The sequence below is a fragment of the Nymphalis io genome, chromosome 27 (genome assembly GCF_905147045.1).
Source record: "Nymphalis io chromosome 27, ilAglIoxx1.1, whole genome shotgun sequence".
In the NCBI taxonomy this organism is placed as follows: Eukaryota; Metazoa; Arthropoda; class Insecta; order Lepidoptera; family Nymphalidae; genus Nymphalis; species Nymphalis io.
In genome coordinates this window covers 2408829-2429619 of record NC_065914.1, presented here as the reverse complement: position 1 = coordinate 2429619, position 20791 = coordinate 2408829, and the positions used below count along the sequence as shown (strand labels likewise).

The following is a 20791-nucleotide window of genomic DNA, read 5'->3' as shown; positions in this document are numbered from 1 at the left end:
TAATAACAAAATACAGGTCTGTTTTATAAGCATTTTGATAGTACGTATATTGCAAAACGAAGCGTTTTATAGATATTGTGAAGTGTGAACATGATTGAAAATACCTTTGTAAAGCTTATTTCGATCACAGAGAAAAGATAGATAAAGAAAAACAAAGAATTTGAATTAACTTGATCATTGGTTGAAATCATGAATAATATATCGTGTTGTTGGTGTAGGTTGTATCAGAACTATGGAAGAAAAATTTAAGTTGATGTAAGTATCAAGAACTGTTTGTAGTGCATAATATAGCAGAGCTGTTAGTGAATCGTATGGCATATGTAAATCTAAGGTTTGTTTATCTTTACTCCATCAATTGCAATAGGCAATAGGTTTTTCTCGTTTTTTACATTCCGATTAACATTTGTTTTTAAATTAATTATAGTTCTTAATAAACTTTTAGTAATTGAATTAATTAAAAAATATCTGCCAATTATTAAAATGATTCTTCATATTTAAAAGACATCAATTTAAGTATAGTTTATTTTTTTATAATTTTTTTTTATATATGCTTGCTTAATTTAAATGAAAGTAATATATTAAATATTATTTTATGAAGATTATTTTTAAAGATCATTAAACATAAGATAATTGAATCTGATGATCTACCAGTATGCTTTTAAAAAACTTTTTGTGTTGTGCTTATTTGTTGAGTTATATATATATATATATATTTGACACTTCATTTTAGTAGAAATGCAACTTAATAAATATAAATGAACTGTGCTTGGTGACTGTTTAGTTACACTGATTTCTCTCTTTCTGATATTGATATCATCATTGAATTGAAATTCGAAAGAAGAGGACATCATCGAAGCCAAATATTTTTTGGATATTTTTTTTGTGCTTGAAATTACGAAAGGGTTCTGGATATTTTTGTATCTGGATATATATGTTGATTACATCGTATATATGTATATATATATATATGAACTGAAGTTTAAAATTTATAGTTTTATCTTTTTAATGAATTTGTAAATTATTATATAAAACAAAAGGCACTTTTTTTTAATAATATCTAATTTTTTTAATGTGTTTGTCTGTGATTGGATAAATATAATTTTTTGATATTTGAATTTTTCGAATGAGCTGAGATTTATGGCTAGATCTTAGCCTTATAATATTATATTATAATCCATCATATATTACTTGGTGGTATGGCTAGGTAGATACCACCCACTTATATATTTTACCACCAAAAAGCAATACTTAGATGCTCAAAGGACAAACATTTTAGTTCCCAAGTTTGGTGGTGCATTGGCAATGTAAGGAATGTTTTATTTTTCTTATAGTGGCAATGAATATGGATGGTGGTGACCACTTACCATGTCATAGCCCATTTACCCATCCGCATAGTAACTTAAATCCCCTGGTTGGTTTCGCATTGTTGATGTAAGGGATGGGTATTATATGGTGGTGACCACTTACCATCAGGTGGCCAATTTGACAGTCAGGTTACCAAATACAATAATAAAAAAACTATAATATAATATTTAAAGTTAAAAAAAATCAAGAATTATTTGAAGTTTGAAAAATTATTACTTATTATATCGAAAACAATTCATGATGTTATTATAAAGTATGAATATAATTTCTTCCCTTTTTCTCCTGCATTTATATGATCATGACAATTTGTATTGTTCAAGTATTAGTAAGTATTAAATTAAGGCGAATAAATTAAATTAATAAAAGTTTTGATAACAAATTTATTTATAATAAATTATTTTGTGTATATTTTATGTATAACAATGAATAAATCTTATAAAATATATTGTTTTTATTTACCACGTAATCTTAATTATTAATAATATTGTTCAAAAGTTAACATAGATTGTGGGTTCAAACCCCATAAAGCACCACTGAATTTTAAAGTGCTACATTTGTGTTTATAACTCATCTCGTGCTCGACGGTAAAGGATAACATCGTCAGGAAATCTGCATGTGTTAGATGATAATCTGCCTCATGTGTATCCACAAATCGCATTCAAAATGGTGGCAACCACAACTGTTTTCTAAACGAATTTCAAATGCACACTGCTACACTTCCTATAGTAATTAAAATGATAATATATTTATGTTTTTATTTTATTATTATTATTTTTTATTATTAGCTCAAACAAAATTCTAATCACGATTGCTAACAGACTAGATTGTGTATTTATAAACCGCTGTTGTAAAGTTTCAGCTGGACCAGTAAATTGCATAAGAAGTTGATAGTAGTGTTTATTTTATTTTATTTTTTGTAATTTTGTATATGAGTCTTGTTACTTAAATAAATAAAATATTCCGTAATCCGTAACAGCCTGTGAATGTCCCACTGCTGGGCTAAAGGCCTCCTCTCCTGTTTTTGAGGAGAAGGTTTGGAGCTTATTTCTAAATCCTAATAATAAAATATTATTATATAAGATTATTAATAAATATTTTAACTATAGAACAAAAACTGTGCTTTGGTTGCGCTGAATAAAAGTTAATAACGAAAATAAAAATTAACAAATAATGAAAATTATACATTTTTGAAGAATGACCTATTCGTATCTAGCAATTCTGAGTTATGTAGCGAGCTAAGTTGCGGGTAAAGCGCTGGTATTAAATAATACTATAACAATTTAAGTAGATACAAGTACCTTGTTGAGTGGAATGGTGTTGTATCGATAAAGATGTATTAATCAAGAACTGTTTGTAGTGAACAATATAGCGGAGCTGTTACATAATCGCATGGAATGTAAATCGATGGTTTGTTTATCTTTACTCCTTCGTTTTTATATGTATGTATGTATGGATACACGATATCTTCTCATCCCAAATACCGCAGTGTCTCAAGTCGAGAGTCAATCTTCGACCAGTGTGTGTTGCCAGTGATAACTTATGGATCAGAGACGTGGTCGCTCACAATGGGCCTCATAAGAAGGCTCAAGGTCACTCAAAGAAATGGAGAGGGCTATGCTCGGAGTTTCTCTGCGAGATAGCCCGAAGAATTGCTAAATTGAAGTGGCAGTGGGCGGGGCACATTGCTTGCAGAACCGACGGCCGCTGGGGCAGAAATGTTCTCGAGTGGCGACCACGAACCGGAAGACGCAGCGTTGGCAGGCCCCCTACAAGGTGGTCCGACGACTTAGAACGAGTCGCGGGAAGCCGTTGGATGCGGGCAGCACAAGATCGGTCAACGTGGAAATACTTGGGGGAGGCCTTTGTCCAGCAGTGGTCGGCTTTCGGCTGATATGATGATGTATGGGTATAGAAGTAGCTTTTACTGAAACTTGATTCCCATAACCTTAGCTTCAGAACATTCACAGCCTGTTAAATCGATTCCTTCTTTTAACATGTCGGAGTACTGTAATGTGGCTAAAACTTCGTAGCCGCACTTGGCCGCTAATATTTGTGATGTTTTCGCCGTGAATACTGTGCACGCTGCCTTTATACCATATGCCTTGCAGAGTTGTTCCCTGTAAATGGAAATTACTTTTAAATATTTGTTTCATGTACATAAATAAATTATTTCGCCGTGTCTGTGAGGTAAGAGCTTACTGGTGGTAGAGCTTTGTGCAAGCTCGTCTGGGTAGGTACCACCCACTCATCAGATATTCTACCGCAAAACAGCAATACATGATATTGTTGTGTTCCGGTTTGAAGGGTGAGTGAGCCAGTGTAATTACAGGCACAAGGGACATAAAATCTTAGTTCCCAAGGTTGGCGGCGCATTGGCTATAAGCGATGGTTGACATTTCTTACAATGCCAATGTCTAAGGGCGTTTGGTGACCACTTACCATCAGGTGGCCCATATGCTCGTCCACCTTCCTATTCTATAAAAAAAAGGTATAGTTTAGTCCTTATAATGGTCTTTTGTGCCGTTTAGTATTTGTTTCATAATAAAGGGCAACGAAGATGTGGACCCAAATAATTTATTAATTATACAAAAAAAAACAATAAATAAACAAAATGTATTTTGCTTTTTCTTATTAAAAAAAATCTAAATTAAGGAAAAACATCTTAAGTTTAAGTTTTCATCTAAAATATCTTTTGTCAGTACATTGTTCATACAATGGCAATATTCATTGGCAAAGATGGCTAACGCGATCAAGAATATTAACCCTAATCATTAATACTTTGGTTCGCCGTGTTCTTGATTGAAAAGTCAAATAAGGCCACTTGTCAAGGCAAACAATTTGCACGTTTGTCCAGCTTTATAATAAGGTTAGTATTTACCTGGCTTCTATCACCCTAGCTCCTATATTCTGTCCCCTGTGTCCTGGTAAAACGGTCAATCCACTGGAGGATAAATATGTATCGACTTCATATTTTGAAAACACATCAACAAGGCCTTCAGCACGTGTTAATGTTTTTAAAATCTTCTTCCACTGTTCACCTTTTACCTGCAATAGAACATGAATTCTGGTTAAGGGAGACGTTGGGGAACTGGTGAAGAGGAGATTATAACAGTTATCACAGATATTCTGGTCTACAATTTAAAAATACTTATGGTTTTTCATTTTTTTTATAGAATAGGAAGGCGGACGAGCATATGGGCCACCTGATGGTATGTGGTCACCAACGCCCATAGACATTGGCATTGTAAGAAATGTTAATCATCGCTAATATCACCAATGCGTCGCCAACCTTGGAAACTAACATGTTATGTCCCTTGTGCCTGTAATTACACTGGCTCATTCATCCTTCAAACCGGAACACAACAATACCAATTACTGTTTTGCGGTAGAATATGATGAGTGGGTGGTACCTACTCAGACGAGCTTGCACTAAGCTCTACCACCAGTAAATGTAAATAGACCCGATCATGCACGGGCAAATTGATCACCTGGTCACCGTTGCCCATAGACGTTGACGTTGCTTGCAAAGCCCTACTACCTAGTAAACCGCTCAAGGCAAAATGACTTCGTTTACCTTCTCGATGTCCTCTTTTTCATCGTCTATACGATATACCGTTAGTATGTTGAAGGCCACCAGCTCCTTTGGCTCCCCATTCTCTTCTGTAAAACAAGCTATCGATATTTTCTGATCCAGCATAGCCATCCAGTTATTTCGAATAGTTTCAATTGAGTCTGGATCACTTTTCAAATCTGTAAAAGAATTATATATTAAAGAAATATTAATAATTTTTTGTTATTTTATGTTACGTTTCACTCTTTCGCAGTATATTTTGTCTGCGATATTTGTTGATGGCAAAATTGTTACTTCCTTTCATACAGTTTTTACGTTCAAAATGCGTGAAAAAGATATATTTGTCGCAATTTATAAGAAACTAGCTGTTTATGTAACTTTTTGTAATTCAAAGATTTTATCAAACGGTTTAGCAGTTTTTGAGTTTACCTATGCATTAAAAAAAACATACAAAAAAATCAAATTTATAATATTAGTACAGATTAGCGACATCTAGTCTGTTTTGATTGTTTGAAAATAAAATGATTGATTCGGTTTTTCGATTTTTAGAACAAATTAGACCTAGGGCTTGATAATGTCGAAATAACTCTAATGAAAGCAGAGTAGAGTAAACATTAGAATATATTGAATAGATTCACAGGAAGGAAAAGACGAAACAAAAAATTAAAATCTAAAGTTACCCAAAATTTGACATAGGGGCTCATCACGCAAGAATGTCTCCTGCATCAAACTTAAACACTGTTCTTTGTAAGCTTCATCCATATCACGAATTTGGTACCTGATATTAAAAAGAAGAAAATATTCAAATTAATACATAAATATATTGATTATATAAAGACAATATAATTAATGAAAACCAAAATAAATAAGAGGTAAAGTAAATAAAACATACTAAATTTCTTTATCTAGTAAAGCTTAGTAAAATTACAAGGGATTACAGAGCGGTGGTGACGCGGCATGACGGCATAATAGTGTCGATTTTTGGTTATACACCTATATACTATTTACCAAACGATTGTCATTATCTTATGAAATATATCGAGATGAGACTATAGACAATTTTTAGTACTTATTATAATTTTGACATATTCCTAAAATAACAATTAGTCTAAAATCTAAATAAGAAAAGTAAATTGTTAAAAGCAAGCCAAACGTCTTTGTGCACTGTACTGTTTTTTTTTCATCTGGTATTTTAAGGGCCTTTATAGGCAGCCTTAAAAAAAATAGCGGGTCCAACTGGACTCGTAAAGCAAAAGACAGGATTGAATAGAAATAGGGGAGGCCTTTGTCGGAAGACAAGCTGTAGGATATTAACGACCGTGAGCCGATATTTTACTTTAAAAGTTTAGGGCACATTCAAAGAAAGAAAAAAATATATATATTATTTGTATAATTAAGGACAGCAATAGACTTTATTTCTTATAGGCCGACACATATAATTTAAACAATTTTATTTATCATTGCATTATTTAAAACTTACATTAATCCAGGTACACCATTCCTCTCCTTTCCTTTGAATCGTCCCCATACTTTCCCTAATGGCACTTCATCAGGTCGCTGCCAAGGCATTTTTCTGTCAGTCTGTAATTGACAGGCAAACTTAAATGTAAACATTATGTCAACTTAAAGCGTGTAAATGTCCCATTGCTGGGTTCCCATTTTTGAGGGCAAGACTTGAAGCGTCCAATGCTGATCGGTACACGTCATGTGGAAGATTTTCATCCGACGTGTCATGCAAATTGAATCACGTTTCTTCTAAGCAGAGCAGAGATTAATTATAAACATGAAATACAACACGATACCACCGGGCATTGTCATCATTAGTAATATTGTAAATGCAATAATGAGTTTGTTTATTTATTTTTTTGTTACGTTTTCTCGCCTTAATTACTCAACTAATCGTCATACATTTTTGCATACACGTACAGAAAGGACATAGGATACATAACAGCTCCCCTTTCCCCATAAGGATAAATGTTCTTCTGGTAGCAATAGTAATTTGGATATTGGACATATAGAACTGTCTGTAGCCACTGTTGAAAAGTATCTGCAAAGGTTGGATCTTAATAAAGGATATGGCCCTCATATCACCTATATTTCTAAAACTTTGTTACAGATCACTTGCCTATCCAATTTTTATTCTGTTTAAAAAATCACTACGTAGCGGTGAAATTCCGGAAATATGGAAGAGATCATTCGTTATTCCCATCTATAAATCTGGAGATAAACATAACGTTCAAAACTATAGGCCAATATCCAAATTGTGCACAATTGCAAAATTGTTTGAGAAAATTATCTATGACAGCATCTTTCCCTTCGTGAGGGGTACATTGATTAATGAACAACATGGTTTTGTGAATAGAAGATCTACTGAGACAAATGTTTGTAAGTTGACACATCATGTTGCCATGGCTATGGATAGGGGCTATCAGGTTGACGTTGTGTATACTGACTACTCTAAGGCTTTTGACAAAATATCTCATACAATCTTATTGCATAAACTAGAGCAAGTTGTCAAATCCAATAAATTTTAATTATAAACTGAATAATGACAATATTACCCGAGTAACTGAGGTGAGAGACTTGGGGATATACCTAAACAGCAAATTAACGTTTAAATTCCATATAGATTATATAGTTGCCAAGGCATTTCAAATGCTTGGCTTTATACTCAGGGTTAGTAAAGATTTTAAAAATGACACAACCTTTGTCCTTTTATATAATTGCTTTGCCCGTTCATTGCTGGAATATGGTTCTGTAGTCTAGAATCCACAATATGAAACTTATATTGATACAATAGAAAAAATTCAACATAAATTTGTTAAATATCTTAATTCTAAATGTTTCACTCTGAATCGTAATCCACCTAAAATGATTTCCTAACTGGATCCTCGTACAATACGAGATCAAAGTTTTTTATTTAAAATAATTCATAACTTGAATGGTAGTCCATATTTTTTAAGAAAAATTCACTTTAGATGTAAAAAAGTGAACACACGCAATAGTGCTTTATTTCACTTACCCTCCACTCGAACCAATTATGCTCAAAATGAATTTATATATCGCTCTTGTAAGAGCTATAATAGGAAGTTTATTGACTTGGACATGTTTTCTTGTACGCTCAATACATTTAAAAAAAGAGAATAAGAGTTTGTGTGCATTTGTAAACTTAGTCAATGTTTTTTGTTGATTTTATCTATTTAATTTTTATTATATAATATTGTTTTGCTGTTGTTAACTGTTTAAATCTTCATAATTATTATTTATAATTTACAAAATTGCTTGTTATCTGTCATACATGAATTAGTTTTAAGTGGAAACTTGATTGGTGTGTGAACGAGTTAATTTGTTGTATAATATATGTGGTGTGTACTGTATGTTTCCCAAATATAATAAAAATAAAATAAGAATATACAAAAACAGAAGTTGCATATCGATAGACGAACAAATTGATTTCATGGGAAGAAAGAAATGAAGAATACGATAAAAATCACTGCGACATTTATCGAATATATAATTTTATTATATAAAAGCCGAGATGGCCCAGTGGTTCGAACGCGTGTATCTTAACCGATGATCGTGGGTTCAAACCCGGGCAAGCTCCACTGAATTTTCATGTGCTTAATTTGTGTTTATAATTCATCTCGTGCTTGACGGTGAAGGAAAACATCGTGAGGAAACTTGCATGTGTCTAATTTCATTGAAATTTTGCCACATGTGTATTCTACCAACCCGCATTGGAGCAGCGTGGTGGAATAAGCTCCAAACCTTCTCCTCAAAAGGGAGAGGAGGCCTTAGCCCAGCAGTGGGACATTAACAAGCTGTTACTGTTACTGTTATAATTTAATTTAAACCTACAAATTCTAAGCAATTAAACAGCAAGAAAGATCATTGTTTTAACCATATCCTCATTTCTATTTATGTAAGTACATTAGATATTACATAAAATGGGACTCTTAAGTATCATAGATTAAAAAGAGAATGATTTCAAAGATATCTTATCTACAATGATTCAAAGAAGCTTTGACTACTATATAAAAAAAAAAAATCATATCAAGTCAGGTGCTCGAGTTATTAAGATACGAGTAAGACAAGGCCACGGCCGAAAGTTAGTTAGTTAGTATATGACTATATATAATTGTCTTATTGCTTTTACTAGTGACAGAAGAGCTGGTTCATTTTTCGCGCAAAAATGTCAAAAACGATTTTCAGGGATACTAGATAAGCGTTGTTTGATTTATATAAATGTGGTAATTATTATTTATATAAATGTGGTAATTATTATTTATATAAAATTACCGTAACCGTAACCGTAACAGCCTGTGAATGTCCCACTGCTGGGCTAAAGGCCTCCTCTCCTCTTTTTGAGGAGAAGGTTTGGAGCTTATTCCACCACGCTGCTCCAATGCGGGTTGGTGGAATACACATGTGGCAGAATTTCAGTGAAATTAGACACATGCAGGTTTCCTCAGGATGTTTTCCTTCACCGTAAAGCACGAGATGAATTATAATCACAAATTAAATGAAATAAAAATAACTGAAATGTTAATTGTAAAAATAAAATTTAATAATTAAATTTAATAAAAGTTTGTTAACTGAAAAAATAAAATTAACTGAAATGTTATGTGAAGTGAAAGTCTCGACCAAAGAGCGCAAATAGAATCTCGCTCTACCCTGAAGGATCCGAGTCGGCGTTGCGAGCATTGGTTGAATTAAGCACAAACACTCGATTGTGCTTGCTCGGGTTTGAGCCCACAACCTTCGGTTAAGATTTATAAATTCTAACCACTTTTTTCACCAAGTGGATAAAAGTTAACTAAAAATCAACTCGGTTGTACAAATTACCTAATGTGAATATTTAGAGATTTAATACGACAATTTATCAAATATCATATTCATATATCATTCATCCAAAAGAAATTGCGCTTATTACCAGCGACCGATGCGCCCCGTTCGCTAATGAATTAGGCGGTCCGAGCGGAGTAGTGATTTTTTTTTTGTAAAATAGGCAAATGAACAACCGCCCATAGACGTTGCCGCTGTAAGAAATATTAAGTGTTGCCAACTTTATTTTATAGGGCGAATCGTACAACAGGAACTATAGTATTTTGCAGAAAAGTGTAGAAAAAAATAGTACCCATTGAAATTTATAAAAAAACTAGTACTCATACGAGAAAAACGTTATAATAATAATGTCCTCCAGATCGAATTCGGCCACAGCGGCCAATCACAAGTGAGATTAGCCAACTACGCAGGAGATATTATAGTGCACAAGTGCACTAGTGTAAGTGTAGTGTGCAAGTGTGTACGCAAACACAGGTGCACTCTCTTTTCTCTAACTCTCATAATCCAATGGCAATCGGACACGACCGGAAAGAGTTCAGGCGCAGGACCAACGGCTTTACGTGCTTTCCGGCACGGCACGGGAGTTCACACACTTCCAACTTCTAGACTCCGGGCTGCTACTGAGAATTTTTTGACAGAAAAACTCAATAACTTTTTATTGGGAATTGAACCCAGGACCTCCGGGTCTGCGGCCTTACATCAAGCCACTAGACCAACCCTCGTTGGTCTAGCGGCTTGAAACTTGAAATAGCTTTTCGGTCAGAAAACTTTCCGAAAGAAAAACGTATAAAAATTATGTATGATATTTTTTTTCTACATACGGTCTATAAGGTCTTTCGTCTTCGTACCAAAAATATACAATTCTAACTAAACAGTAAAACAAACATTCAGATATGATGACGTCGGAAGGTATTATCACGTATTTAGTCGGTACACTAATTTCTTATATCGACAAAATGAGTTTAATGTTATTCTTCTATTTTGTTACGAAAATTTAAAGTTTTCGAACACATGATCGGATATTGTATCAGTTCTAACCCCGGATTATGCCTGGGCCTGCAATGCCTGGGCCTGCAATGCCTAGGCCTCCAACCCAGGCAAAAAATTCTACTTTAACCGCTTCGGAATGGGGGTGCTTTAAATGCCAAATAATTGAATCGTAAGGAGTAATCCTAAGTACCGATTATTTTTTGATCAAGTTTTTCATCAGAATCGGTTGACACTGTAAAAACTTATACAACATAGTTACATACTTCTGTTTTTCAATATATTGTATGCTTAAAATAAGTAAAATTGAAGTATCTGTCTGCGATTTAAAAAACAACTGCCTGCCGTAAAATTAAAATGACTATTTGGAAGTTACAAACTGGTAATAAATCTTGACGATACAAAAGTACGTATAAAAGTATATTTGAATTTAAAATGTTTATTATGTACTTACATCAAGCTCCTCTGTAGACAAAGAATTTAGAAATATCAACTATCATTTTAACAGTTTTTTTTTAAATATATGGTTAATCATAAGCAACGCTTTATTTACATAAGAATTTTTTTTATTGGGGACTTCTTTTTTTTTTTATATTTGCCGGGAGGGCAAATGACTCTACTCCACCTGATGGTAAGTGTTAGTAGAGTCCAAACGCGACGACGGCCAGTACAGACGGGAAGAATGTTCTGCACTAGCCGCCTTCGCCTTGCCGGCCCGCAAGATGCCTCTTCACGCCTCGTTTGAAGGAACCCGGGTTGTAAAAGGAGGGGAACACGTGAGCTGGTAAGGAATTCCATTTTTTGTAAGTGCGACATTAAATGTAATAAATATATATTAAATAAATATATACAAATCTAAATTAAATATAACTGCAGTACATACGAGTATCTATTAAAGTAAGTAAATTGAAACAGACCATTCTTATTCGTTTGACATTTATTTCATGACGTCCAATTATAATTTCTGACTCCGATAAGTCATTAAATCCTTTCCGAATAAAATTCACCAGACACTAAATAAAATAATAGAAAACTAACTCAAGAGTCCGATCGAGTAGTCGTCGTGCGTAAACACATTAGGTGTATGAAAAAAAAATGTGATAGGCCTATTAAATAGTAACTATTAAGGTGGTAGCTTTACAATTAATATAATCTTGTATAATAAGGATTCAATCAGGAGGAAAAGGATCTTAATGGTATAAATCATATTTTAATTATTAAATAAATATAATTAATAAGGCTGTTTGAAGACATACTCGAGATAGATCAATATTTAAAAAATAACGAACAACTTCTGCATTATTTAAAATGTAAAAAAGTATAAAAACTCCATACTTAAGAACTCCTTTTAGAGTTAGACTTAAGATAGAAGATAATAAATAAATTACAAGTTACAATATATAGACAAATTGTACGACTAAAATAAATATACTCACTTATTGTATTAAAATGAAAAAAAAACACACAAGCATTCTTTCGTTATTTGTCGTAAACAAATCAAAAACAAAGTTTCGTTATATTAATATAAATTCTACGTAAATAAATCAAATATTTTTCATGGTTACATCATAATAATACAAAAAATATATAATAAATACTTACATTATATAAAATCGCTATAATTCACACAGAAAACGATGTTAAAGCGTTTGTTTTTGTTATCAAACTATTAAAAATCATTAAATACGTCTTGTTGTAGCCACCTTTTTTACCGGACTACGAAGTACGAGATGCGAATGTGATTTATAGTCTGTACCGCGTTATTTTGCTGGTTTGTTATCTTAAAATATAACTTATCACAACACGATAAGAAGTTGATTCTTGCGTATAATTGATATTCAAATTTGTAGCATCTACTTATTACGCATGTGTGCGCTTACACATTAGTATTTAAAAATATATATTATAGATATATTTAGATTCAGAATATTTTTGGGACTTCAAAAAAAATTTTTGAGGTTACATGTTTGACGCGTATGTTTTATAATGTGAAACTATTGGCGCGCTTAGACGGTAAGACGTATGCCGTGACGGCACACGGTTGATGCTCCTTTATGCAGTCATACCTTCATCTTGTTGCTATATATTATTATAATAATATATATTTATTTTATTATTTGTCAATTTCTATATTCAACATCTGCCGGGCGTTTGTAACGGCCACATTTTATCGACATGGGTTCATTAGTTTATTAATGATATCATTCTTTGAATAACGTTATAGTTATTATAATTAATCTAATATTATCGTATTTTGACATTTCATGATCGTATTGTGTTCTAGTATGTTCTTGCAGAATAGCACCTTTGTTCGACGTCCGAGTGAGCGAATAGTATGTGAGCCATTTTGATGTAACTGAGTTGTCACGGCGTGAATTATATTATAATGTAAATAAGATACTCGCTTTAATATACGTAACAAAATACAATAGTTTAATATATAAAATTAGTATTCGCCCGCGTGTTAAGGGGAGGGGCGGGTATTAGGTAAAAAAAGTTACTTGCATCATTCCAAATTTTATCAAAATAATTTCAGTGTTTTGGCCGTGAAAGCGTAAGAGACTGGCAGAGTTACTTTCGCATTAATAATATTAACAAAAGTAAAGATAAAATTGTAATTAAAAGCAATCTGTACCATATACATTATGAGTAAGTTTTCTGTAAGAACACTCGAAACTCACCGCAGAAGACGGTCGATAAAAAAAGTGATATGCGACATTGATCATAATAATTGTAACATTTCAAGAATACACGCATCAATATAGTATATCCTTCAAACGAGGCGTAAAGAGGCATCTTGCGGGCCGGCAAGGCGAAGGCGGATAGTGCAGAACATTCTTCCCGACGGTACTGGCCGTCGTCGCGTTTGGACTCTACTACCACTTACAATCAGGTGGAGTAGTCATTTGCGGCTCCCGGCTTATAAAAAAAAATTACACAGGTGAGAAATGGAATGAGTTCTTACAGAGCAGCACTGTTGTAAATACATACTTAAAAGTGTATGCCCTTACTTCTTTCTTTCTGTCATCATTGATTTGACATTCGAAAGTAGAAGACATCGTTATTCACCTGCTAAACTTTCGTAACTAAGACCGTTAATTTCGACGTCATTTAGAGTGTAATGGAAACAACTTCCTCTAAAAGGGCCATTCGATACGAGCAGTGTTCTCAATTGTCCTTGAGTGTGTATTGATTTTAATTTGTATATCATTGGATGTTCGTTTTATACCCGGCGTCTATATTTAACCATACTCTATTACTTGTAACCGATTGGTATTGAGTTACGATTAACGAAGCGTTATAGTATTCGATTTTACGTCATATAAGTGAACTAGGAATTAGCTCGCTGAAGTGGAAGTGTGCTGGTCATGTCTCCAGGCGCATTGATGGCCGATGGAGACCACGCTTAGGTATTCGTAATGTAGGACGCCCTGTGGCAAGGTGGGCCGACGATTTAAAAAATGTGGAAGGTACGGGATGGATGCGGACTGCCCAAGATCGGGATGGTTGGCGTTCTATGGAGGAGGCTTACGTTCAGCTGTGGACGGCAAAAGGCTGAAAAAAATGAGATTTTTTTTTCGACCCGGTTTCAAGAATGAATGTCAGTGTAGCAACAGGCACAACTTAGGTCCCAAGGTTGATCGCGTATTGGTGATGTATCTGTCCTATGATGGTAAACCCAATAAATGCCCCCTATGCTATTCTGTATATCTATTTGAAATTAAAAAAAACAAAGAATTCAGCTCTAGTTCCACCACGACAAACGCGAGTTGAAGACAGGTGCTATCACGATGTTTCACTTCACCAAGTACGAGATGAAATCATTTAAGAAGTCAGTGGCGTTGTCAGTGGCAAGCCGGACTTGAACCCGCTATCTTAGGTTAATGTTCATGAGTTTGAACTACTCGACTCGACTCATTATGTATACATTTTTTTTTATATTCACCGGGAGGGCAAATGACTCTACTCCACCTGATGGTAAGTGGTAGTAGAGTCCAAACGCGATGACGGCCAGTACAGACGGGAAAAACGTTCTGCACTAGCCGCCTTCGCCTTGCCGGCCAGCAAGATGCCTCTTCACGCCTCGTTCGAAGGAACCCGGGTTGTAAGAGGAGGGGAACACGTGAGCTGGTAAGGAATTCCATTTTTTGGAAGTGCGACAAAGAAAGGAATTGCTAAATTTCTTTGTTCGCGATGGAATTGATGTCACAGTTAGGCGGTGACATCGAGAACCAGCTCGCGTGGACTTAAGAAGGAAGGGGGAAGCAGGAATTAGAGAGAATAATTCCTCAGATAACTCGCCGTGATACAGTCGATAGAAAGCGCTCAGTGCTGCTATCTCACGACGCAATTGTAAAGGTTCAAGGGTGTTTGTGACCTTTACGTCGCCAATAATGCGTACGGCACGTCGCTGCAACCGGTCCAAGGCCTCAAGTAGGTACTTAGCGGAGCCATCCCAAAGGTGCGAGCAATATTCCACGCAAGACCGTACCTGTGTTTTGTACAGCAGGCACAGTTGTTGTGGCGTGAAAAAGCGCCGCACCTTGTTCAGAACTCCGAGTTTCCGTGAAGCTGTTTATATAACAGCCTCGATGTAATCCCTTGGACTAAGGTCACAGCGAACGTCAATCCCCAGCATGGCGATTTTGCTTTGCATCACCAGCGGAGTACCACAGAGGGAGGGAAGAGGGGAAAATGTTGACTTTTTCGCCGTGAGAGCGCATACCTGTGTTTTCTTGGCATTAAACTCAACAAGATTATCAGAGCCCCTTTTGGCGATTAGCTCTAACGTCCTATCGAGTTCAATGACAAGATCCTTCCGCCTCTCCTCAATTTCCGCTCGCTCAGCCACTGCGCGTCCGTGGTATCCACCATGCACTGTACTATCGTCTGCATAGCAATGTATGTTCCCAAGAGAGAGCATATCATTGATATGGAAAAGAAAGATTGTGGGAGATAGTACAGATCCCTGGGGGACCCCAGCATTTACTACATAGAATTGTGAAGCGCAACCATCAACTGAAACACGAAGGCTACGCTTGTGTAGGAAGCTGGCAATCCAGGTGCATAGCTGAGCAGGCAGACCATATGCCGGCAGCTTGGAGAGAAGAGTTCTGTGCCAGACCCTGTCGAAAGCCTTGGAGATATCGAGGCTGACAGCCAACAATTCTCCATGCTTGTCGATAGCTTCACCCCATAGGTGTGTTACGTACGCTAGAAGATCACCTGTGGACCGTTTTGGTCGAAACCCGTACTGACGATCATTAATTAAACAGTGATCTTCTAGGTAATGGATCAGTTGGTTGTTTAAAATCCGTTCCATCACCTTACAAAGTACTGAGGTGATAGCTATTGGCCGATAATTTGCCGGGTCAGACCGATCTCCTTTTTTGGGAACCGCTTGCACATTAGCTTTTCTCCAAGCCTCCGGCACACATCCCGAAGAGAGAGAAAGTTGGAACAGGCGCGTTAACACAGGAGACAGCTCCACTGCGCTCTTCTTCAGCACTATGGCTGGTATTCCATCGAGACCGCTAGCTTTCCGTACATCAAGTGATTGCAGCTCCGCACGCACATCACGTTGCCTGATTTTGATGTCAGGCATCATATGGCCACATGAAGGTATTGTAGGTGGCAGCGCACTACAATCATCGATCACAGAGTTGTCGGCAAAGAGTTTAGCCAGGAGGTCGGCTTTCTCCTGCGGACTGTGAGCTAGCGATCCGTCCGGATTTCTGAGCGGTGGCAGCGAAGGTTGGCAGAAATTGTTTTGCACAGACTTGGTCAGACGCCAGAAGCTACGGGAGCCCCTAGGATGCGAAATAAGGTCATGACCAATCTGTACAATGTGCTGTGCATCCGCTCTCGTGTATGCCTTCCTACAGGACTTGGAATTTTTATTGTAGTTTGCTTTCAGTGAGTCAATGTTAGATGCCCCGCTAATGCAGCCGTTGATCCACTTGCGATATGCCGCTTGCTTAGATGATACAGCATCGGTACATTCACGAGTGAACCAACGGTTACGCGTACCCCTACTGACGAGATCTGAGCTAGGAATGTAGTATTCCATTCCCAACATGATGTCGTCAGCAACAGCAGCGGCACTAGCTGTCGGGTCATTCCCACTGAAGCAACGTTCCTTCCAAGGGACCGACGCATAGTAATCGCGCATACCGTCCCAATCTGCCGACTTATAGTGCCAAACGCGACGTTTGCATACCGCTAGTGGCGGCAGCTTGGCCTGTGGCACTCTGGTAGATATAAGGCCGTAATCCGAAGAGCCAAGAGGAGCCTGAACCACAACCTGATATTCCACCGGGTGAGAAGTCAGCAGAAGGTCCAGTAGAGAAGGTGCTTGCCCATCAATGTCTGGGATCCTGGTAGGCTGATCAACCAGTTGGGTCAAGTCATGTGTGAGAGCAAACGCATGAGCAGTCCTTCCAGCATGGTCAGTTTTGAAGGATTTCAACCATGATTCGTGGTGAGCATTAAAATCCCCCAAAAACACCAATTCCGCGTTAGGAAATTGCTCTTGCGCAGCATCTGCCACCCGACTAAGATGGTCAAATAATCGGCTTGTCTCCAAGTCACCATTGTGGGATCTGTAGAGGCACAAGTAGACTCGACTCTGACGAACCAGGTCCACACGTACCACCAACATAGAGAAGGAGGGGTCCTCCAAGCAGCGCAGTCGGTGACAACAAACATCCGCCCTGACGAACAAGCATACTCCGGCTTTCGCTTTGAAGGATTCTTCAAGCGTGTAGCCGGGATAATTAAGGTAGCTGGTATCGGCAGGACGGAGTGTTTGTGTCTCCGTGAGAAACAACATTGCTGGCTGTACTGTCTCGGTATGGTGGGGGTGTGCACCGCTGAACGACCGTTATTTCTTATTTGCGCTACCATTTGGAAAAATAAGGAAAAGATACGTGAAGCGAGCGACGTATTGCCACGATAGGGATGGGAAAAGTATGGAGGCGTGTTTTCCCAAATGGTTGCCAAAAGGGAAAATATACTGATCCGCCGGACGCAAGGGCCCCCGAACCCCCCCGGAAGTGGCCGCCGGGACCCCACCTTCCGGTCACCAACCGGCACGACGGTCCACCCCGAGATTATGCGTGGCCTGGTGGGGCAGCCTCGCGAGCTGGTTAGGCATGCTCGGGCCCCTGTACTATGCCACGGGTGGCCAGCGGAACAGCCGTTTCTTCAGGTCTCCCTGTCCGGCAGGTCAATACAGTTTCCCCCGGCATTGGTTCAACAGCCGTCTCCACTGGACCAACACCCATCGCGGCAATACTCGCTCGGGCACTGGCTGTACGCTGGCTGACCTCGAAACGCGGCTGCAAGCCACTTCACGAGTTTTTCACCATGCGTACGGTGGTAACAAGCCAGGCGGATGTTAGCATCCTACCACCAGATGAGCAGATGGTCGCTCAGATATCCCTTAGTCGCCTCTTACGACACCCATGGGAAAGAGAGGGGCAGTGAAATGTATTCTTTCTCCGTCACTGCACGGATAAAAATCTCAAATATATACACAGTAACATACATTTCCTGGTGGTAGGACTTTGTACAAGCTCGTCTGGGTAGGTACCACCCACTCATCAAATATTCTACCCCAAAATAGCAGTACTTGGTACTATTGTGTTCCGGTTTGAAGGGAGTGGGCCAGTGTAATTTCAGACACAAGGAACATAGCATCTTAGTTTTCAACGTTGGTAGCGCATTGACGATGTAAGCGATGGTTAACATTTCTTACAATGCCAATGTCTATGGGCGTTGGTGACCACTTACCATCAGGTGGCCCATATGCTCATCCGCCTTCCTATTCTATAAAAAAAATTATATATACGAATGAAAATCAAATGAAGTCAATCACTGTTTCATCATGAAGAACTGACGATGATGATTCATTACATTATATTTTGACTGTTAAAGTAACGTATGAAGTAAATACACAGAAAAAACACAGTAAATAGACAGATAGACGAAAATAAACAACGGTTCAATTCTTGGAAGTTCGTGTATTGGCAGGTGTTGTTGGTATGTTCGATGTGTAGTGATGTGCTTGAAACTATCGACGTTATCTATCCATGTAAGAGTGTCAGTTTGTATTTGTTTTTTTAAATGAGGTTTGTTAATATTATGCTTTTTGCACTGGTATTTTGAATTGGTCTTTATAAAAACAGAAATCATTCAAATTGATGTAAATATTCAATCGATTACTCTTAAAAATCCAAATCACACATTTGAACACATTCAACGAATCACAAGTCACGCCAAAAATGAATTAATTACTTTACCTTTATGGGCATAGCAAACAATCAAACAAACAAAATGGCGGTTTTAAATTAGGATCGATGAATCTCTTAAGTATATAATAAAACACAATTAATTTAATTAAGATATAATTACATATGTGCAATTAAAACATTATAAGTAAACTTTTTACGACTAATTTGGTAGTAAAATAATAAATATAAACAAATATTTGTGGTATGTAAAGTATTTTTAGGTAACAGCCTGTATATATCCCACTGCTGGGAGAAGTCTTGGAGCTTACTGCACCACGCTGCCCTGATGATATTCATCCGCCACATGCAGGTTTCCTTACAATGTTTTCCTTAACCGTCGAGAACGAAATGAATTACAAACACAAATAAAGCACGTGATAATTCAGTGGTGCGTGCTCTGGTTTGAACCCATAACCATCGGTTAAGATTCACGCATTGTTAAACATTTGCCGAAAATATGCTTAGAGCAATGGTTGTCTCTTGGGTTTTTTAAATTGAAAAAATACTGACCGGCAGAAAAATCCCATAGATTATTCCAACCACAAGAGCAGTAAAGACAAATGAACAACATTGACCTTAAATTGAGGTCTAGATCTTGAATAATATATGATTTGTTATGAATTCGTGAAAAAATTACGTTAAAAGTTATCGGAAAGAATATAAAATTGTGCTATAGTGTTGTCTTATAAATGAAGTCATATTAATCAAGAACTGTTTGTATTGTATAATAATAATGTCTACCAGACCGATTTCGGCCACGGCGGCCAATCTCAAGAGAGATTAGCCAACTGCGCAGGAGATATTATAGTGCATAAGTGTGTGCAAACACAGGAGCACTGTCTATTCCCTAGCTCTCATAATCCGATGGGACGGCAATCCGACACGTCCGGGAAGAGTTCAGGCGCAGGACCACCGCTTTTCGTGCTTTCAGACGCACGGGTACATACTACTGACTTCCAGACTCCGGGCTGCTACTGAGAATTTTCTGACAGTAAAATCCAATAACTTTTTAATGGCCCACCTGGGAATTGAACCCTGGACCTCCGGGATATATTTAGCTACGAGACCAGCGAGGCAGTCTAATGTAGCAGAGCTATTACATAATCGGATGAAATGTGTAAATCTACTATTCGTTTATACATTTATTCTTCCGTTGGCTATTATAGCGTTACTACGAAGTTGTGGTCAAAAATTTTTAATATTATAAATTTTATCTAAAAATACTGTTTGTATAATAATATATCTAAAACCGAATCAGACTTTACTAATAAATCTCTAATATCAATAATTAATACGAGAGTTAATTTTCAAACAGGCAAATTTCCCAGCATTGACATATAACATAGATTATAAAAGGAAAATGGTTAAATTTCAAATATTTATGATAACAGATAACAAATAAAAAACTTATGATAATAAAGGATATCTAGATATTAACCTATTCGTTATCTATGACGCGTTATCTTTTACCAAAATAGGGAAAATACTTTAGTTTATAAAAAAACGTGATAAATTTTAAGTTGTGTTTTTTCCTTAAAATATTCATTTGTTCGGGATTAGAAATTAGTAATTGTACATGATTAATTTACTTCAGGTGTAAGACTGAGTAAACTACGAGTAATCGTCGAGGGATTTGAAGATGTTTGGTGATTTTAAGTGTTTATGGGTTTTATGTTATTAATGTAGGGTATGACGTAAAATCATTTTAGTTATCTTGTTAGAGGTTTGT

At 36.7% G+C, this 20791-nt stretch overlaps 1 protein-coding gene across 1 annotated transcript; it reads right to left on the bottom strand.

The window, feature by feature from the left end:
• Nucleotides 1–1621: 1621 nt before the first annotated feature.
• LOC126778920 (uncharacterized) lies at nt 1622–12498 on the bottom strand. Its single transcript, XM_050502674.1, has 6 exons — nt 12371–12498; nt 6417–6517; nt 5617–5714; nt 4940–5115; nt 4244–4410; nt 1622–3482 (listed from the first exon to the last, which is right to left on the bottom strand). The coding sequence occupies exons 2-6, from the start codon at nt 6503–6505 to the stop codon at nt 3287–3289; spliced, it is 726 nt and encodes a 241-aa protein (XP_050358631.1). The 5' UTR covers nt 6506–6517; nt 12371–12498; the 3' UTR covers nt 1622–3286.
• Between the last annotated feature and the right edge of the window lie 8293 nt (nt 12499–20791).

Excerpts from the sequence above, each read along its gene's own strand:
- LOC126778920 (XM_050502674.1), bottom strand. The coding sequence starts at position 6,505 with ATGCCTTGGCAGCGACCTGATGAAGTGCCATTAGGGAAAGTATGGGGA. Across the intron at positions 5,715-6,416 it reads AATGGTGTACCTGGATTAAT|GTACCAAATTCGTGATATGG; the intron begins GTAAGTTTTAAA and ends TTTTAATATCAG. Across the intron at positions 5,116-5,616 it reads GCCCCTATGTCAAATTTTGG|ATTTGAAAAGTGATCCAGAC; the intron begins GTAACTTTAGAT and ends ATTCTTTTACAG.